At 39.2% G+C, this 20,369-nt stretch overlaps 2 protein-coding genes across 2 annotated transcripts; one reads left to right on the forward strand and one right to left on the reverse strand.

The window, feature by feature from the left end:
* Positions 1-363: 363 nt before the first annotated feature.
* Positions 364-5,430, forward strand: prkag1 (protein kinase, AMP-activated, gamma 1 non-catalytic subunit). The gene is made up of 13 exons (XM_008296094.1): positions 364-449; positions 1,504-1,555; positions 1,685-1,785; positions 1,881-1,962; positions 2,057-2,115; positions 2,301-2,346; positions 2,431-2,485; positions 2,946-3,072; positions 3,301-3,466; positions 3,565-3,602; positions 3,770-3,916; positions 4,457-4,556; positions 4,669-5,430. Exons 1-13 carry the CDS (start codon positions 441-443, stop codon positions 4,677-4,679), a joined length of 993 nt encoding a protein of 330 aa, XP_008294316.1. The 5' UTR covers positions 364-440; the 3' UTR covers positions 4,680-5,430.
* A 2,435-nt stretch (positions 5,431-7,865) lies between these two features.
* LOC103367910 (activin receptor type-1B-like) lies at positions 7,866-19,703 on the reverse strand. Its single transcript, XM_008296095.1, has 9 exons — positions 19,604-19,703; positions 15,911-16,156; positions 14,525-14,791; positions 14,159-14,389; positions 13,832-13,999; positions 12,211-12,367; positions 11,969-12,093; positions 11,722-11,852; positions 7,866-10,188 (listed from the first exon to the last, which is right to left on the reverse strand). The coding sequence occupies exons 1-9, from the start codon at positions 19,668-19,670 to the stop codon at positions 10,063-10,065; spliced, it is 1,518 nt and encodes a 505-aa protein (XP_008294317.1). The 5' UTR covers positions 19,671-19,703; the 3' UTR covers positions 7,866-10,062.
* Positions 19,704-20,369: the final 666 nt, after the last annotated feature.

A 20,369-nucleotide genomic window follows, 5' to 3' on the forward strand; every position in this document is an offset into this window, starting at 1 on the left:
TAAAAAGTTGTTTACAGGGAAAACAGAATCGTGGGAAATGTACACTAAAGTAACTGATCAAATATATAAATAATGGAAGGACGCAAAAAGCAAGGTCGCTTGTATTACTGAACAGATCTGCTCTGCTTGATGTACAACCGGCCATTTATCAGCGAGTTAATGATTAATGTGTCCATACATACACATCATCCTTATGTGGGGATTAACTTGCGTCCTGCCCCAACCTGAGATCGTTTACATTTGAACAGTACGGTAACACCACTTGTATTACGGTAGCACTACGTGTATTACGGCAACACTGCATGTATTACGGTAACGCCTGTGCACCCATTCATGTAGCTCATTTCAAGTTATAGCGGAAGACTTGCGGTGCTGTGGGAGAGCCTGCCATTTGTACACAAGCCCGGCTAAAGGAGAGGAAGCGACTCAGCTCATGGAATATGGAGTGTGTACGTTATCTTGCTGTATCTTCTACAAATCGACAGCTTTCTAACACCCAGTTATAAACTAAATGCACGAACCTGACTTTCTGAAGCATGCTAACGGCAGCAGCTAGCTAGCTAATTCTTACTAGACTAGTTGTGGGGCTAACTCTCCTGTGAGTAAGGTTAGTCTCTCGTTAGGAAAGCACGTATTTTTTTCTTAAAAATACGAAAGTAGTTGTGGTTTTGGCCACGATAGCGGTGTTTAATTGTCAGTAAAATTAGACAACATGCTACATAAAGTCTCACCGGGGTGACTGACGTAAAGTCACCTCGGTTGACTTGTTAATGTCAACAGATTGTGACGCTAGCTCAATACGCTGCGCTAACGGCGCTGTTGTAGTTCAGTACGAAACGTCGTTATTCAAGTTGCACAAAACTTCAGCGGGGTCCGTTTGATAACCGGGGTCGTTAATTTCTAACTGGATTGTTAAAAATTGCGGTTACTTATTTTGTGACAGAGTTGACACTGTTTGATGTTTAACTAGCTAGCAGACAGCAATGTTCCTGGACAGTTAGCTGCATCCCACGGGTTAAGTCATGAACAGGACAGTAACTCGTACTTCCGTGGGAAATTATTCTGCAGTTGACCTGATAATATCACAACTCGATAATCACAGCACATTTCTGCTCTAACTCTGATCTTGTCATAAACAATAAATAGTCATCTAACCACATGGATGATATTTCACATACTTCACTTTAACCTGCATGCTAATGTAACACAGTAATCCCCATACTAATCACGTAACCTCACATAAACCCTGGTATTAACCCAAATGCTTTAGCTATATATGCATCATTATACACAACCTCAACCATGTCATGGGGTATGACTAATAAACATGTAAAACTTTGTACTCATAATTTTACTTGGGGCTGAAGTCATTGTTCCCACCCATAATTATAATTCGATATTTTAGCTATGCTGAGAATTATTGATTAATGTCAATCTGGCATTTGTATTTAGGAGGACGCCCAGATAAGCTGACTTTTGATTGTCTTTACCTTTTTCTTGTAGATTCCAGTGAGTATTGATGATTTTGAGGGCAAAAAGGACCCAGTCATAGAAGGTAAATGACTTGTATAAATCCCATGAGAGTACAATTCAGAAGAGAGAAAGGATTGTCCTCAATAGTCTCTCTCTCTCACTCTCTCTCTGTCTCTCTCTCTCTCTCTCTTGCGCTGTCTTTTTTTTTCAGACCCAGAGCACAATGTGTACACCAGGTTTATGAAGTCCCACCGTTGTTATGACCTTGTACCCACCAGCTCCAAATTGGTTGTGTTTGATACTTCACTTCAGGTGAAACACAAACCCTCAAATATGAATTAAAAAAAACCCTCATATGTTTCACTTTAACTTGAATAGACAATTTTTTTGTGTAAATAATCTTTTAGGTGAAGAAGGCATTCTTTGCTCTTGTTTCTAACGGTGTAAGAGCAGCACCGCTGTGGGACAGCAAGAAGCAATGCTTTGTTGGTAAGGATAACTCTTATTTGGCTCTGTTTTCACTCTTTGACTAAAAATAAGTTCAATTATGGACTGATTTAATGCTCTGGTTTCTGTTCTGCAGGCATGCTAACCATCACAGACTTCATTAACATTCTTCATCGCTATTACAAATCTCCATTGGTAAGATGGTTATCATCTTTGAATAGATGTATTAATTAAAACTCAATGTGCAAAATGATTTGGTTTTATATCAGATTTTTTTTAAAAATATGTTGCTTACTGTGCACCTTTTCACTTTCTCTTTGCTCTAATAATCTTTCTTGATACTACTAACAGTAACCTGGTCTGTTTCTTTAATATTTCAGGTTCAGATATATGAGTTAGAAGAACACAAAATTGAAACATGGAGAGGTGAGAATGTTTTGTGAATACAAAATGTGATTCACTCTGGTTATCTTCCAGGTAAACTATATTGTCTGTTCTTGATTCCAACAGAGCTGTACCTTCAAGACTCTTTCAAGCCTTTGGTTAGCATATCTCCCAATGCGAGGTAAGTAGAACTAGAAAACAACAATCATCTATGTTTTGGTGTTTTCTGTGTCAAACTTTACTTTTCTGAATGTGTGTGTGTGTAGTTGAGGTAGTATGAGATGCTTATTTGCACGACCATCGTAGGTGTGTGAAAAGTTCTTCCATGCTTTGTTCTGTCAACCAGAATTTTCCTTAAAAAAAATGTGAACACTATTTGAAAATTATCTATGGGTACAGCAAGCTTTTCATCAATTTAATGGTGGATTATAAGAAAATTAGACTTTGTTTTTAACAGTAAAATTGAATGTACTATATGAATGCTACACTGCACAATTCCATTTCTTTCCAAGAAACAAGAAATAGTTGATAAAATTGCATTAGTATTTACATTTTTTAAAGTTTTTTCTCTCTCACAACATGCTGTTTCTCTTGGTGCTTGATAATGACTTGATAAACCTCTCTGTGTCTCTGTGTCACAGTTTGTATGATGCGGTATCATCTCTGCTGAAGAACAAGATCCACAGATTGCCTGTTATCGACCCCCTGACAGGGAACACACTCTATATTCTCACACACAAGAGGATTCTCAAGTTCCTGAAGCTTTTTGTAAGTCCCCCTGGGCCTCTCTCCTTACTGCTGGTACATTAAATACTAAAAAATCATCCGTGTGTGTGTGTGCACGTGTGCGCGCGTGTGTGTGTCTGATTGTAGCACTGTAGATCTCTCATACAGAGCAACAACGATTTAGGAAACTGTATATTTATAAGCTATTAAGCAAAGACACCAGTTCCCCTAAAGTTTTCATCAAGTTCAAACACTTGTTTCTGTTTTCAGATATCAGAGATGCCAAAACCCTCATTTTTGAGGCAAACCTTAGAGGAACTGAACATTGGGACATTCCAAAACATAGCAGTGGTCCGTGCAGACACACCGCTGTACACAGCACTGGGCATTTTCGTTGAGCAGCGAGTCTCTGCGCTACCTGTTGTGGATGACAAAGGTATGTGGACTGGTTTAAATTATTTACGTGTTGTGTTTGCATTAAGGACCGGGGACCTTTTGAATTTTATGTTCTTATGTGTTGTGTCTGTCTTGCAGGTCGTGTGGTGGACATATACTCAAAATTCGATGTTATCGTAAGTTAAAAAGTAGAATTTTGTCATTTTTTTCATGCCTTGCCACTATGGTGCAAGTGTGTTATTGTGTCCTGCTGGTGTTTGGTGACTCTGTAGACACGTTCTTGTGAACATGATAGCAATGCAAAGTAAAAGCATTGTAAGTCAATTGGGTTGTCTTTGTACAGAACCTAGCAGCAGAAAAGACGTACAACAACCTGGATGTGACAGTGACCAAAGCCTTGCAGCACCGCTCTCAGTACTTTGAAGGAGTGCTGACCTGCAACAGGCACGAGACCCTCGAGGCCATCATCAACAGACTAGTGGAGGCTGAGGTGAGAAGTAGATGTCAGGATGTGTGATCAAGTGTCTGTCACTTGTGGCTGGTTCACACCGATTGGGGGATAAGCTACAGCTTGTAGTGTATTCCCTCCACTCCTTAGGTTCCTTATCAGAAACCAGCTAAAAAAAACAGATCAGTTCATCTTGTCTTTAATTTGGTGGTGGATAGAAATGTAATTTAGTGTAGTCAGTGTTTTATAGCAGACACAATGTACATGCTTTGATCCTCCAGTGTCTCATCACTACACTGAAGCACTATTGTATAAGACTGACCTCTATTCATCTCTCTCCTGTTGCTAAGCCACCAACATGTAAGAGCTAGACATCATTCTGGCGTCTATCACCCCCAGCTGTCATTTAAATAAAAAAAATAAAAATAAAAATTCCTCGCTCCTTTGTCTTTAGCTGTCGCAGCTGCTGTGTGTACACACATTGCCATGTACTAGTTTTTATACACATTCCTTTGGCTGCAGTAGAAATAACATTTTGCGGAGATGAGAGTAACATCGATTGTGCTCCTGTGTGTCGTCCAGGTGCACAGGCTGGTGGTGGTAGACGAGCAGGATGTGGTGAAGGGAATTGTCTCCCTTTCAGATATCCTTCAAGCACTAGTGCTTACTGATGGAGATGAGGGTAAGTACCAACAGTAACATAATCCAGGAAACATTAAAAGCATTTGAATCTTTTCCTGAATTTGTTCATGGTTTCTTTTAAGTGATGTTTTGATTTTGTTTTTCCCCTACAGGCACAGCTTGAGGAAGTCATTCATACACAGAAAGGCTACACATTTTTAAGATGGAGGTTAGAGCAAAGGGAGACAGAATCGGCATGTGAGAGAGGAATTCTAACATTATAGTGAAGTGTCATCCATCTCATTTAACATTCACACATGAAGACTTCTCCCTTTCTGCAAAAAGTTTGCTGAGTTTTTAGCAGCATAGCAATATATTACTGTAGTAGTACAGGACACACAGAACCTCCTATAAATTGAGCCAAATTCCATGTCACTAGAGAGCCAGAAAAGACGCAAAAGCACAAGAAGCCTCTGAAGAAGAGCTGTAGCCACACAGGATAACCCAGCACCATTCCCACCTCTGTGGCTGCTGTACTGATCTGCATAGAGGAGACAGTTAGTTATCACTCAGATTAAAATATATTCACAATATTGAAACCAACCAATTAGGAAAAACTGGTTTGCTTGCGTTTTGTTGGCTGCATTTTACTTCCATTATAAGGCTAAAATCTACAAGCACATCAAGTCTGTCTGAGAGTAATATTAAAATGTGTAACTTCAGCAGGTCAACAACACATTACACATATTCCTGAGCCTTGATCTGTGGGCGAATAAGATGTAAAATGTAAACCAGTTTAAATGATCATGCTGTTTCTCATTCAGTCAGCTTAACAACGAGGTGTGTCAGAAAAGTTTCAGGATTGGTGTCACAGAATATATATTTCAAATCCAAACTACAAACTACAAGTTTTCCCCTTCAAAGTTATCCCCCTGGAGTCCAACACACTTCCCAAGCCTTCTCTGCCACACCACCAGCAACCCCGGAAAGAATCCTCCCGGAATCCCCCCAACCCCCGCCGCAAAACCCGCCTGAAGGCCGCCAACGCCTCAAAAAAAGGCCCCCTGAAGAACCCCCTGAACCTGGGAAAAAAGCAAAAAAATAAAACGAACCAAGGGGGGGGAAGAAGGAAGGTGGCCCAACAACCCCAAGCCCCTCCCAACCAAAAAACAACCGAAGCCCAAAACAATGGGAACAAGCCGGGTGGCAAGGGGAAACAACCAAAAACTGGCCCGCCAAAAATCCCACCCCCTCTCCCCAAACGAAAGAAACAAAACCCCAAAGAACCCCTTGGTGAACGGGCGGGTGAACAACCGAAAGGGGAAAACTCATAGTTTGTAGTTTGGGTTTGAAATATATCTTTTGTGACACCAGTCCTGGAACTTTTTCTGACACACCTCGTATTCAAATGCAGGCAAAGGATCGAACTGTTAATCCTTGTCTAACTTAAGTTGTGGTATTCTTCCAATTTGCAAAGACATATTGACTGATAACTCAAGTGTCTTTATTTATGTTTGTCTACATTTTGCACATGCAGTACATGCATATAAAAACAGTCATGTCATACCTTTGAGTTAGTGTACAATTATTTAATGTGATTTTTGATTCAAACACTATACCTTGAAGACCTTGAAGGTTGAAAATTAAAAAGTTCTGGTTTAAATCTGTTTAGTAAGTCAGGATTTTTGCAAGTTTCAGCTTCAAGGACAATTTAAGACCTAAATAAGGCTAAATGCAGTTTTTGCAGTTAGGAGTGTGCTACGAATTCAAGGGCTCAGAGTTCGATCTGTTGTGTAGCCAGACGCAAAGTAGCAAACCTGGAACAGCACTTTAGACTTCCACGACAAGCTTTCTGTGAAGTCTAGAAAACCATTAGTGAGTCTGCTGTTAGAGATGACTGTTAGTCATTCTGTATTCTGTTTGAATGCCCCGCTTTGGATATTTATGGATTTTCTGTTTTGCCATTTTGTGTGTTGCTGTCATGTATAAGTACGTGTAATGGATTGTACATTTCACTTACACACATTTTTTTCTGCCTGTTTTGTTGCCCACACTTTGGGTTTTGGCATTACTGTTGTTAAAGGGATTTGAAAGTAATGATCAAATTATCAATTTGTGGTATTCTTTTTCTGACTTCTGTAATCAGCGTGCTTTATTAATGTCAGTTGCAGTCAGTGATGATGTCAGAACATCAGATATTATAGGTTTATTCACAGTTTTTCTGTTTATTGTGATTAGAGGACTATAAAAATCACCAGCATTTCCTTTCCATTTTCTAAAGAGGATTAGTGAAGAACATGTCACACTGAACTGATTTGGTAAATATGAAATGGAATATATACAACTGTATGTAAATGCACAGTTTTTGTAAGAATCTGCTTTAATTTAATGGATGAGCAATAAAGGTTCAGGGGTTTGGGAGTGTGCTCTACATGGGGTTAATTATTAATGACACAACTTTTGTCTCAACATCTGTGTAGCATTATATTCTGGGGCATATGTCCACTTAATAGACATTCATAAACTGATGTTTTGTGGAAAGCAGCTGTTAACACCCACATCACCTTTAAAGTTGGCATGTGCTCTTGTTAGTGAAAGCTTAGGTGGCTCCAAACATTGCCTGTGCTTGGAGCTGAGAAGGTTTGTTTAAAGTGAGTCACTGTTAACTACCTGAGCTAACAATGAGCGCCAAGACACCTAAACGTTCCACTAATTTGAGACAAACTGCAGTCAAGTAACAGTATCTCTCATATAAAAGTAATAATGTGATCCTTTGTCAATATGAAAATACTTTCTATACCTACAGTCATCCTCAAATGTATTCATACCCTTTCATTAAAGAAAAGGCAAAGTTCACAATAGTCACTCAAATAACTAGAAACTCCAAAAAGTAAAAAATTTGCTAAATTATAATTTAATGAAATAAGTTATTGCTTTTGAATTGTGGTTGAAAAGAATAATTCAAAACAAACAAGTCTGTCCCGGACAAATTAGAACACTTTGCTGATGGGCAGTGGGCCAAAATCAAAATACCTGTCAACATTTGTAGAAGTCTGAGAGTTACAGAAAACACTTTATTGCAGTGATTGGTTCAAAGGGTTGTTCAACGAAATATTGGTTTATGGGTTCATCATGCTTGTTTTTAAAATATATATATATTTCTGTTGAACCACAATTCAAAAACAATGTAATGCTTTTCATGATATTTTGATTTATTATTACTTTTGTCAATTTCAACTTATTTCAGTGACAGCTGTTTTTTTCCTTCTTTAATGGGAGGGTATGAATACATTTGAGGACGACAGTATATATATATATGTGCGTGTGTGTGTGTGTATACAAGGATGGGAAAGTAAAAACAGACGCCACATAGGAAAACAACTGTATTTATTATTACTCCATATTAAAGTTTACATGATCAATGTCCTGAAGGGGTTTTTACATGGATGCATTTCTTTGACATAACTGGACTCACACCCCGCCATTCTTCCAAAGAGATACTGGGAATACAGTATTTAAAAAAAAAAGCTTGATTTCATTACGCACTTCTACATTGTAAGGCAAATGCAACTGTTCAGTGTAAAAATATGGTTCACATTCAGTAAAGCTCCCCAGTGTTTCCCGCCAAAAACAACAGCATCAAGGGCAGTTTATCCGCTCTTACAAACGTCTTGTGTTTAGATGATTCTAAAACAAAAACAGCAGGTCAGAGACGATTGTGAAACAGCACTGAGACATTTCAGTAGTATTCAATTTCCACATTTTTTTTCTCCCAGAGATCAAGGGAGAAGCCTGATTCTCTTTACAGTTTCCAGTCAGAACAAAGGTATTGCAACTGACTGGCATGATTTGTGTAAACATTCTCATTTTCAGTGGTGTGATCCTAAATAAACACCGGAGGCCATGGCCAGAGATGATTCTGGGAACAGTTTGGTTTTAATGCTGTGAGGTCAGTAGTAGTGCACATGTGGCCTTTCGGGCTGTCAAAGGGACTCACAGCATACACACTTAAATAACATGGGAACATCTATACACACAAACAGTACCTGCAGGATTTGCATAAAGCTCAACACAAAAGTGCACCTATTTCCTGAAAACAAACACAAAAAGCTAGAATTAGAGGAAACAATCGTCATATCATTTACAGTAATGTTACTTGAGATGTCAGAGAGTATACTTATACATAATTGTGTTTACAGATTCTATCCACAAACTATAAAGCCAGTACAAAAAAGTCAACCATTTAAAACATACTTAAACCTAATTTTCATTTGTTATATACACAAGTATCACCTTAAAAAGCTAGTTTATGTGCAGTACAGTAGTTATACTTGGCCAGGGATAGCAAGCCCTGAGGGGAGAGGAACATGTTGTAACAGTATTAAAAAAAATCAACATCAAAACAAGCTATCATTCAGATTCCTGGAGTTATGTGTATTTGGACCATATTTAGGGTAAGTAGTACTGGCTGCTCCAAGGGATGAAGGTTTGTCTTAATGTTGTGTATACCAGCTTATCTCAGGGAGCTGAAGGAATGTCGTCTCTTATTTTAGGCTATGCACCCCTAAGAGACTATAATACAGATGGACTACATGTACCATTGTGCTGCAGGCTTCATGTAGCATTTTCTGTGGTTGATATCCTGATCAGAAGTCAGTGAATGTGTCAGTGGTAGCTGCTGCTCAACAGCTAACCCTTCGTCCTAATGCAGCGCGTTTTTGTTTATTATTATTATCTAAATGTGTCTTTTGCTTATCCAGGCTCTGAACAGGCAAAAAAAAAAAAAGCTTGTTGATGTGTAAGCATAAAGAAAACCTGAGTTTAAACCAGCGTATGGGAAAGGTTTCAGACAAGTGGTCCAAAGCTAAATCCTGTGTGGCAAGTCGCCATAATGCTGCAGTGACCCCCATGTTAAAAGTCACCGGGCTGCATTTACACAAAAAGTCTAACCTACATGCTAACAACGTAATTAGCATTTAACACAATCACTCTGCTGTAGCAGAACCAGATGTATTATTTGTAAAATGAGTAACATCCTTTGTGGTGTGCCTGCTGCAGGTGTGGCAGAAAAACCTCAACAGTGCATCACAAACAATAGATCTACTCATTTAAATAACAGAATAAATAATAATAAGTTATCGCTGCCTCACAAAGACAATAAGCACGAATGCCACTTGTTAGCTAATGAGCAACTGTGATCAAAGAGACTTTGCAACCGATATTTAAAATGTTACTTGGTTACTTACATATTGATTGCATACAAGTACACAGGAAGTCAAAGAGTCCTTGGTAGGTCAGTGTGTAGAAAGAAACGAAAAAAGTTCAGGTGGGGCAGCAGTAGCTGAGGACCGGACAGGAAAGGTGGTTCTGTGTATTTTGGCTGGGTAAGCGAGGTAGGGTTTGTCAGAAATCAAGTGGCTTCAAAACTGGCAGGAGTATCTCGATATTTTACAAAGTGCCACCCTCTATTAAAATCTCGTACTTTGTGCAGTCTTTGTAGGAGGCCTGACCTCTTCCCATCAGTGTCCGAGGCAGGTCCTGCTCAGTGCTCTGCTGACTTACATAGCTCAGATTTTAATGTCCTCGTCAATGCTGAGCTGGGACAAGGTCTTTTTGATGCGCAGGGCTGTCAGGCGGGCAGCTCCATTAGCATACCAACACTCCCTCATGATTTTACCCATGACCCGCAAGGCCTGAACAACAGGAAGGAAACACAAGGGTTAGCAATAGAGTACAAATGATTATGATGATGGTACAAATTCAGTTAAGGCATCCTTCTGGCTGAGATCTGGGAAATCTAATTGGACAAGAAACATAGACAGTCAGACGATCTGGCAGGTTGTGAATACAACCCAACCAAATCTGGATTTTTGAGGCTAACAACAATGTAAAAAAATGACAACAATAAAGAATTTTTGAAGGGGATCTCTTAAATTTCCCTTAAATAGATGTGGGTCAGACGCTTTAGAGTTGGAAAAATAAACTTATTGTTTTCTGGTGGAGAAACAACAACAGCAAACATCTCCTTTGCATTTCTGAACAGCAATTTACTATTGGCTGACACAAATTAATCAATTTTAGATAATCATGTCTTGAACGATGTACTGTATCTGACTCTAGTTGTAAATAAGCCAGACAGTTACTCAGATTTACTCAGAGCTGACACACACAAACTGGGAATACCTTGTGGTACAAAAGTGAATGGAAGCCAGTCTGTAATCAGTGTGACAAACTGGTCACTGCAGTTTCATTAACAATTTTAAATATAGTAAGTTCTGTTTCATTCAGATCAAGTTTAGTCCTTCACATTCAGGGTATGTAATTACATTATGATGAGACAGCTGCAAATAACATCAGCTAATGTGATGTTTATTGCTAACTTACTATTAGATGAGTCAACTACCTAAATACCAAGTGTTGCCAGTGTCAAGCCACCAAACTGAAACGCACCATTACACTCAATTAAATAATGGAACATTGTTGGCGACATTTGGGATAATTAAGTGCACATGGCAACAAACATAAAAACCTGCTGGCAGGTTTGAGAGGCCTGTTATCTTAAAAGAAATCACAGAAACTACATCATTTATTAAAGCCAGAAATTGTCAATAGCTAATAACAGCTCATAGTTAATATTTTATCAAAATCACTTTATTCTACATGCTTGATTTTAAAATGTACCACAAATAAACAGTTTGCAGTAACCAGATTCTATTAAAAAAATAAAATAAAATCTATACTCTGCTGTGACCAACAAAAACTGACAAAAATTCTTGACTATTTGGGCTGAACTACAGGCTGTGTTTACCTGGAGAGGATAACAAACAAATTATGAATTAACTAGTAAAATGTCTATAGTGTGTAGAGCCCACATTTTTCCACTATTAGTGTGTGCACTTAGAAAAATGTTTTCTCTTTTATTTTTCCCTTATTTTTCTTTGATTTATGGCATTCTGAGTTTGTTAAACCGCACAAAAGGAAACCCGACTTCTCTGCTGTTTCCATTTAAGGTGCAGGACTTTATATTGCAGAGATAAATGAACTAACAGTGAGAAAAAAAATGTGAGGAGGAAAAAACAGGCATTGAGGTTCAGAGGCTATCTCGATAAATACAATGTTACGACTACAAATGGGATTGATGGCCAATACTGTAAAAGTAGTGTAAAAAAAGCCTTTCAATGTGGGTACAGATTGTTCTTTTAAATCATTTAACTGTGTTTTCATACCTCGTAGCTCTGCCACCAATTTGGAACACTGGGTCGTAGCTTTTGGTCACACACCACCTTCCTCATCTCTTCTATGGACGGGTCAGAAGGTACCAGGTCAAAGTAGGGCAGCTGGTACTCTTCATGGACACCTGATAAAACAGGACAGTGTTGAGGTTAGATCTGTGTAGTCATCTCAGATATTAACAGTGAGAAAAAACAAACAATCCAGATTGAGTATCCAGACTGAAAACAAAAAGAGGATCACCTCCACTGTTGCAGCGACGGGTGATCTCCCAGTAGACCAGCCCCAAAGCGTAGATATCAGCACATTTGAATGACTCAAAGTGTTTCATGTTGATAGTCTCATCCAGAACCTCTGGAGCCATGTACCTGGGGGACAAAAAAAATAAAAAATCAATCCTGGTTGGTGATAATGCATAGAATTAAAGAATACTCTGTGAAACATGTAAAACATATCTGTGTATGGTTGTGTATGTCGGGAAAGACCTCTTGGTGCCCACTCTCTGATTGGGGGCGATGTCGATTGTGTCCGTTGCAGAGTCATGACGGACAGCCAAGCCCAGATCAGCGATGGCGCAGGTGCAGTTCTTCTTCACCAGGATGTTCTTGGACTTCAGGTCTCTGTGGGCGATGCCTGGCTTTCCTACTCAGACATAAAAGAACAAAACAGTGTGAATCCTAACTTCTGTACACAATTAGTTTTTTAACATGTTAATGCCAGCGTTGCATTGCTTTTCATGAAAAATCAGAAACTGCCAACGTGTTGTGTAAGGTTGCTTTTTTTGGGCGTCAGTCTCCTTCATAAAAATAGAAAAGGCTCCTCCATTTGTGCCGTAATATACGATCAACTGCCCCTTTATTTGCCATGACAGTTAAGAACTCTCAGCAGTAAAAGGCTATCGAAGGTAATGGTGAATCTAAGTTTTCGTAGATGACAGTTTGTATTGCAGCAGTAAATACTGTCTGAATACTTGGACACACGATCAAAGACACTGGAAAAGTGTGGCCTTTGGAAACTTTACAAATTCCCCACACTGCTGCTTTAACTGTTTTATATTTATCCTCATTCAAGCTGCCATTTTGCAAGTTATCAGTATCCAATTGCCTCTTTAACAATAAAAAAAAAATATTTGTAAGTTTCTATCCTTTTCATTTGAAGAGTGGTATGCTACAAACATGTTTTGTTAACAGAGTAACATCTAATCACATCCTAAATACTGTTGTGACAGATTCTGTAGATGACTCAATCCAGTTACATCAGAGTCTTGCGATAAATCGGAGAGGTTAGTTGTCAACATTAGACGTCTTGTTCTAGTCTGTATGTGGGGGAGGCGAAGTAAAAAATTGGTTTCAAAAGGCAAATGTATACAAACAGCATTGTAAGTAGTCAAAAGATGCTGCTGGTAAAAAAAAAACATTTTTACAATTAGCAGAGTTATTCTAAGCATATAAACAGAAATACACGCTGTCACTGCTAAAAACTGTAGACCTTATGTATTCCTTTACCTGCCAAAAAGTCTGGAATGAAACAACTGAATGACAGTATTCAGTGAAAGACATCAAAAAGTACTGCACTACCAGTAGATACTGCATGAACAGATAAAAGGAACTTGACTTGCCTAGACTTGACTTGTCTGGGCTTTGAAGAGCCATTGCTATGACTGTGGCTTTACTGAAAAGGAAAACTGCAACTAACAACTCATTACTCCAGAAACTCAACCACATGGCTGGTTGTAATATGAAGAGCTGTATAAAAACGTACATCCCTTTCCGTCACACAATGCCATCAGGGAGGCATTTTACCGATCCCACATTTTTTTCTGAAGCATGCCAAAAAACCCCAAACACATGAATGAGTCATAAATAAAAGTCTTTTAGCGACAGGAAGAACAAGTAGTCTTGTAACAGATGGCACGGGCTATTTTTTCACAGAAAAACCATCCCCGCTTTACTTTTAGTGCCTAAAACCTTTGCACAGTACGGTATAATCGCCGTTTTATCTTCTATGTAGAAAGCAACAAACTTTGTACCACCTGATTCATTAAACGGTAGAAGCCAGGACAAATAAATGAAATTATACTATATTGCACAATTGTTCAAACACTACCTTGTGTTCCAAGAATCTCCATGTGCAGATGAGCAAGGCCGTTTGCAGCTGACAGTGCCAGTTTGATCATTCCCTCAGTAGTGACAGAGTAGCGGTTCAGGTAGTCAAACAGAGAGCCGTACTCATGGTAGTCTGATACCAACCACAGCTGAGTCCATGTGCCGTTGTCTAAACATGAGACACACATACAGAGATGTCTGAGATATGATAAGTTCACTTAAGAATGATTGGTAATTATATAGCACACAAACAACCAGCAACATCCCCAAAGACGAAATTATTCAGCCCTTCTTTGACGACAGAAGTGAACATATCAAGGGTTTGTACCTTTGTTGTCAGCAGCTATAAAGCCCAGGATGTTTTCATGGCGTAGCATGATGGTCTGATAGATCTCAGCCTCACGGAACCAGGAGCGCTCCTCTCTGGATGAGAAGATCTTCACCGCCACGTCGCCACCCCTCCATCGTCCTCGCCAAACCTCCCCAAACCGCCCTTTACCAATGATCTCCTGCAGGACAATTGTTCTGGCTACAGTCCGCTGAACAAACAGAGGCAGACCTGCACAGAAAAAAATGAGAATGGGGATGAGTAATTAGATGTCTTCTAATATAAATTTGATCTAAAACCACCCAAACTATGATGAACTACAACAGTAGTATTAGGGTGCAGCTACATTATAACAACTGCACTGACCTGAGCCCGAACCAGATGTGGACAGATTGTAAATGAGGTCCTGCAGGGACCTGTCTTTGGCCAGGTAGAGGTGTTCACAGGATGGATCCTCTACCTCCAGCCTTTGCCTGTGGTTGTAGGCCCTCTGGTGATAATGATACAGGAACACGCTCACCAACAGCAGCACACACAGCAGGAACAGTGGCCCTGCAATCACGGCAACTAGTTCCACCAGCCCCCATGTCCCACCTGGACCGTAGCCTCCCCCCAGTTCTGGCGGTGGTGTCACTGGAAAAATAAAAGTAAGAGCATTAAAGTGCAGCACACACATAAGACACTATTTCCTGATGTTAACGGTTTTATCTTCTCCGGGGATGACAGTGCAAAGCTTGTGACTAAGCAGACAATCAGAAAACTGAGCCAACATTTGACTCTTGTATTAACCTACATTGATTCCTAGTGATGCCACAAGGAAATGTTCAATTCTCTACAGTGAAAAACTTTTACTGCAAAATACAAACAAACAACAACAACAAAAAAAACAGCTACATGAAGTATTACATTAACAGCATACAAATACAGTAAAGGGTGTGCTTTTTCTCTCCTGACTGCTCATATTATTCAGCAGCACGTTGGCTTTGCGATACTTGTGACCTCACCCTTGATTCAGACATATGATTTTCAGACTGTTGCTGGTCCCAGTGTGTATTGTTCAGGTGGTGGTTATTTCACGATCAACAAACATGCTGACTTTAATCAGAAAACATAATTTCTATTCATCATTGTAGCCTTCCATGCTCATTTTAACATGCACTGTTGTAGAGTCTGCAGTTTAGATTAAGATAACAACAGTCTGTGAGTGTCTAAGCCACAGAACCAAGTATAGCCATTTCAGATTTAAATCACTTTGTTTACACCAGGCCCGTGGTTAAATAGTTAACAGCTTCAAATTAACTTGTGTTTTTGGGTCTAAAACTGTCCGCAATTTCCTGTCACAAAAGTTCCTTACTGACATTTTGCTCTCCAAAATATTTTAGGACACGGTACAAAACACCACAGGAAACATTAATCTTCTCAGGAACCATGAGTCACTAAAGAATGCCAGAAACTCTTAACAGGCACTGAGATGCTTTAAATATCATGTCTGGACTATAACGTGGCCAATAAACCGTGAACACAGGACAGTTTGCTTTATAGTCTTGCTCAGTATCAGCCCACTCACTATATGTTAGATTTGGGTATATGATAGTTGAATGAAAGACATGCTTTTTGTATATTTACTGCAAGTCATGACACATACAATTGTGATTCTATCTATGAAAAAACATAAACTTAAACACTTGTGATTTCAACACTAAGTGTACCTGATCATAGCCAATATACACAGAGATACATGACTGTTCTCACCAGAGGGTATTTTGAGGTCCATGCTGTTGCAGTAGTCAGTGTAGCAGCAGTGGGTGTTGAGATAACCCTCTGCACTGAGGCAGTAGAATGGTTGTCCAGGGGGCACGAGACGGTCCCGTGTGATACAGACGCGGATGTGCTGCTCTTGGCCATTGCTAAAGAAGGTGGAAGCCATGCAGGCCCCATCAGTCTCACACTGGGAGCCAGTCTTCTGGCATTGAGTGGTGGTGCAGTTACACCGCAGAGCTGCAAATGGTCAGAAGAAACAAAACAGTGTCAAATACAATCGCCTGTAGAAAGTGAAATGTTTAACTCTGATCTGCAAGCATTGTTTGACTGTTTGACAATTTGACCAAACGCGTGCTTTCACAGTCAAATGTAATAAAAAGCTGTACAGAAATTTACAGTACACAACATGTGAAGTAGAAGGCAGTAGCAACAAGCAGACTCGTGTCCTAAAACCTAATACTTACACTACATGTGGATTCTGTGGTGGTTTTTAATATGCTAAGTGGCAAAATATAGAATATTCAAAGGAGGTACTTTGCCCACTAAAAACAATTAGTTTTTGAGTGTGCTTTGCACAAAATGCAATACATGTAGGAGGTAGTGAAACAGCTCCAGAAAGTTCGTGGGAAACAGAAAAATTTGTAAAAATCAGACGAGAAACACTCAGATGTCTAATTGGCAGTAGTCTCCAAAGTTAGTTTGGGTGATGAATATTTAGATAAATTTGTGGACTGATTCCTAAAATAGTAACAATGAGTAAGATGTAGTACATGTTGAATTGAAGGATCCATTGATTATTGGCTAGGATGATTATCTAATACTCAGCATTTTCTTCATTATTGATATTGTTACATAGTTGTAACATATTCCCAAATCCAATATAATAAGTTAATAATAAATGAGCTACTGTGGATTCATTTTAAGCACCTTTCTTTCTCTGTAATCATCTCAAACATGTCCCGCCCACAGTGCTATGTGACTGGTTAGGCATCATGAGAACTAACCAATCAATACTGAAGGGTAAATACAGAAAAGTTCCTTTTATTTGAACAGGTGAATCATAAATAAAGGCATTTTGACAGAACTGCATGTTCACCTTTGTGATATTCTACATTTTGACACTAAGATTTTCACTTTTTCTGCAAATGTATATCAATTCTAAATATCACTTATCTGTCTCCTTGATTATTAATAATCAGTCAACCTGTATTTGGCTCACAGTTTATGTGTGTCCAATACACCTTACAAACAGTAAGCAGTCCAAGTACATACAGGACAATAAGAAGGAATACCTTATCATTTATGAACTTCTGTAATAGTTTCTTTAGCATTAGACATTTCCGTTTTTGGCTGCCTAAGACGACTGCATAAGGATTCATTTGGTGCGTGGGAGGCCCATGTGAGGCTGAAACTCGAAGAAGGACGTGGAGTAAAATCAAACAGCAGAACTGAAAATAATTAATTAAGTATTAAGGGAAAATCTTCAGATGAGTAATGTTTTGCAAAGATGAACCAGAGCTAGAACTGAGGACAGACAGATTCAGGATGGTACTGGCAAGGTCAGGAAGTAGAGGAAGTGTTAGACGTTGGGTGTGTGAGAATGAGAGGAGAGTTTATGTGAGGCCCATGTAGGAGAAGAGATTAAATGACCGACTGCGAGTGTCATTAGACCGACAAGAGACTGAGACTTCCTCTGTAAAATCGAGTAATGTTATTAAGACAAAGATGTGGTGTGGCATTCCAGTAATTCTGAAAAAGCCGCCAGTGGATTCCCAATAGAAAATGACCTTGGCAGAGCCTGTGCGCTGGAAGTGACTGTTAACATGCAGCTGATGTGGGGGGAAATACAGAGTTAATGGGTTACAACATCTTCTGTGGCACTGACTCACGCCATGCCCACACCTACTTGGCAGACGCTGGTGGTCAGATACGAGAAACAAAACAACCACAAGAGGAAAAAGGAAGATAAATGCTGACTAAAGATGAAATGAGACTGACATTTCAGACTTTCCGCGGATCACAAATGTCACAACCTTAATCCATGCGTGGGGCTGACTGTTGTATACCACAGTGGAATTCTCAAAAAAAAAATCTGAACCGGAAAGGGACATCCTTAAAAAAAAAAAAAAAGCAGAAATACAACCAAGATCCTGACCGCTTCTCTTCCACTGTGGTTACAAAGGCAATAGTAAAAACATTTCAAGTGGCTAAAATAAATCACAATGGAAAACACGCTTTCTTGTGAAGTACATGACAGCTCGTATCACCACAGGAATTCAGCTGCTTGGCCACTGAATCTTTGCTATAATTTTCCTTTTTCCCAACCAGACCTGAAAAGCTGTGTTTTATGACAACATATCTTACAACTTAATATTCCACACATTTAAAGAAAGCAAGAAGCAAGGTAGTGAAATGTGCACAATAAAATGCACTGTGTGGGGTTGCAGAGGAATGTGGTGTACGATTACAATGTGTTCCTCGCAACATTTCACAGGCTGCAGAGCCAGAAGGACGCTTTCCACATTTGTGTATCACCACTTTATATAAGAAAGAGTGATATGAAGATCATGTAATATCAGAAGAGTGTTTTGTGACAACTATTTCTTTTATTTTATGACTGTATCTGGCTAATGCTATAAATCAGCAACATAATTTCTAAGTAAGACAAAGAAAGAATCCTAATTTGCCATGTCTCTATCCTGACACCATGAATTATGAAGTCTAAGTAAAACTAGAAACTGAAAGGGTAAAAAGAATTAAAATAAATACATGTGCAAACAGTGGAAATAGGCATTATCTGAGAAAAATACGGTGTTATATAATATAATATTATGAAATGGAGGACTGCCTTCCAGTAACACTGGATGTATAGGGTTTTGCATCAATGTGAAGCATCATTTATCAGACATTTAATTCACTAAATAAGTCCAAAGCAGATTGTCCCATCCATTTGTTTAATCTACAAACAACTAAATGTCTTGATGTGCTGTAAATCACTGCTTCAATATGAAATTATTATTACATAACATTATCATCATTGTAATTTTATCTCTTTGGTCCGCTTTCTCAGATAGGAAACAACAAATCTTTATTATGCTGAATTATGCTAAAAGTAATACTAATGAAAACTACTCAAGACACTGAGTGGCCACTCCATAAATAAATCATTAGACATACATTATTAACATCTGTGTGTTGTCTATTCTTTATATCTTTACCAGGATGCTGTATACAACTAATATCTACCTGCAAGCAATCTGATCAATTCTGCATCAACATTTGAGCACCTAAAAGTCCTGACAGCCAGTAATGTCACAGCATCAGTTGTCTAACTAGCATCACTGCTGTTTAGCTTCAGCCACTTTCATGTGTAAATAAGAACAACAAGCTAAGCAGGACCAACAGTAAGTTAGCTACTGTGTTTAGAGTCTAATTCATGCGAATTCCACTTTAACACTCAGTTTAACTGCTGTTTTATACATTCTGGACGGCAGCAGTGAGACGTAAAGCTGTGTAATATTTTAGCTACTCGGCATTTCAGAGCAAACTGCGGCTGACCCGGTTCTCCCGTGTGCGGCTTCGCGGACGTTAGCTAGCAGGCTAACTCCACGGTGCTCCCCGGTGACGGAGGTCCTGAGCATTTCACATGAACAAAAAAAAAAACAAGGGCTGTAAGTTACTCACCGTTGCAGGCTCGGTACAGGACGACGTGAACCACCGCGACGGCTAACGAAATCCGAAAGTTAGCCATGACCGACACATGCCCGGTTTCATCGCTTCATCGACGCCTTTTAGTTCGCTAACGATGGATGTGTCGAGGCGTGATGAGGAGCTACACCGGGCTGTCAGAGAGCCCCGTTCACTGGCATGATCCACCAGCAGGCAGCAGCAGCACAGACAGGACAGAAGAGGTCAGTATCTATCTATCTATAACAAAGAAGTAAACACAAACACTGCCTTGATTGGATTTACAGTATTATAATAACATCCATTTCCCCAAAGAAACAAAAATCAGTGATCATATCCACTGCACAGTTTCCATAATGTAAACTTGATTCTTGATACTGACACAAATCTACCTCTGAAAGTGTTTTTGAGTGCAAAACTGTGAAATACAACATAACAATAGGAAGCTGGACACAAAAGAAGGATAAAAGATTAAGTATTGGTCTGGAGAGCAAACAAAGAGATGCCTTGACTAAAAGTATATACTCTATTAAATGAATGAATGAGTGAACTTTATGTAGAATATACTGCTGCCATGACATTAACTAAATAAGATGCCTTATGGAGAGAGTTTGAATCTTTCAGCCTTTGGGCATTAAAGCAACATTGATTTATCTCTTTAGGCCATTTAGGATTTAGGATGAGTAGGTGAGTAGGGGTGAAGATTTCACCTGCACTACTACTCCTACTGATGCAACTTATTGATCCGGTGCTTTAGCAGTAC

This window comes from Stegastes partitus, unplaced genomic scaffold, assembly GCF_000690725.1.
Source record: "Stegastes partitus isolate 25-593 unplaced genomic scaffold, Stegastes_partitus-1.0.2 Scaffold1100, whole genome shotgun sequence".
Taxonomy (NCBI): Eukaryota; Metazoa; Chordata; class Actinopteri; family Pomacentridae; genus Stegastes; species Stegastes partitus.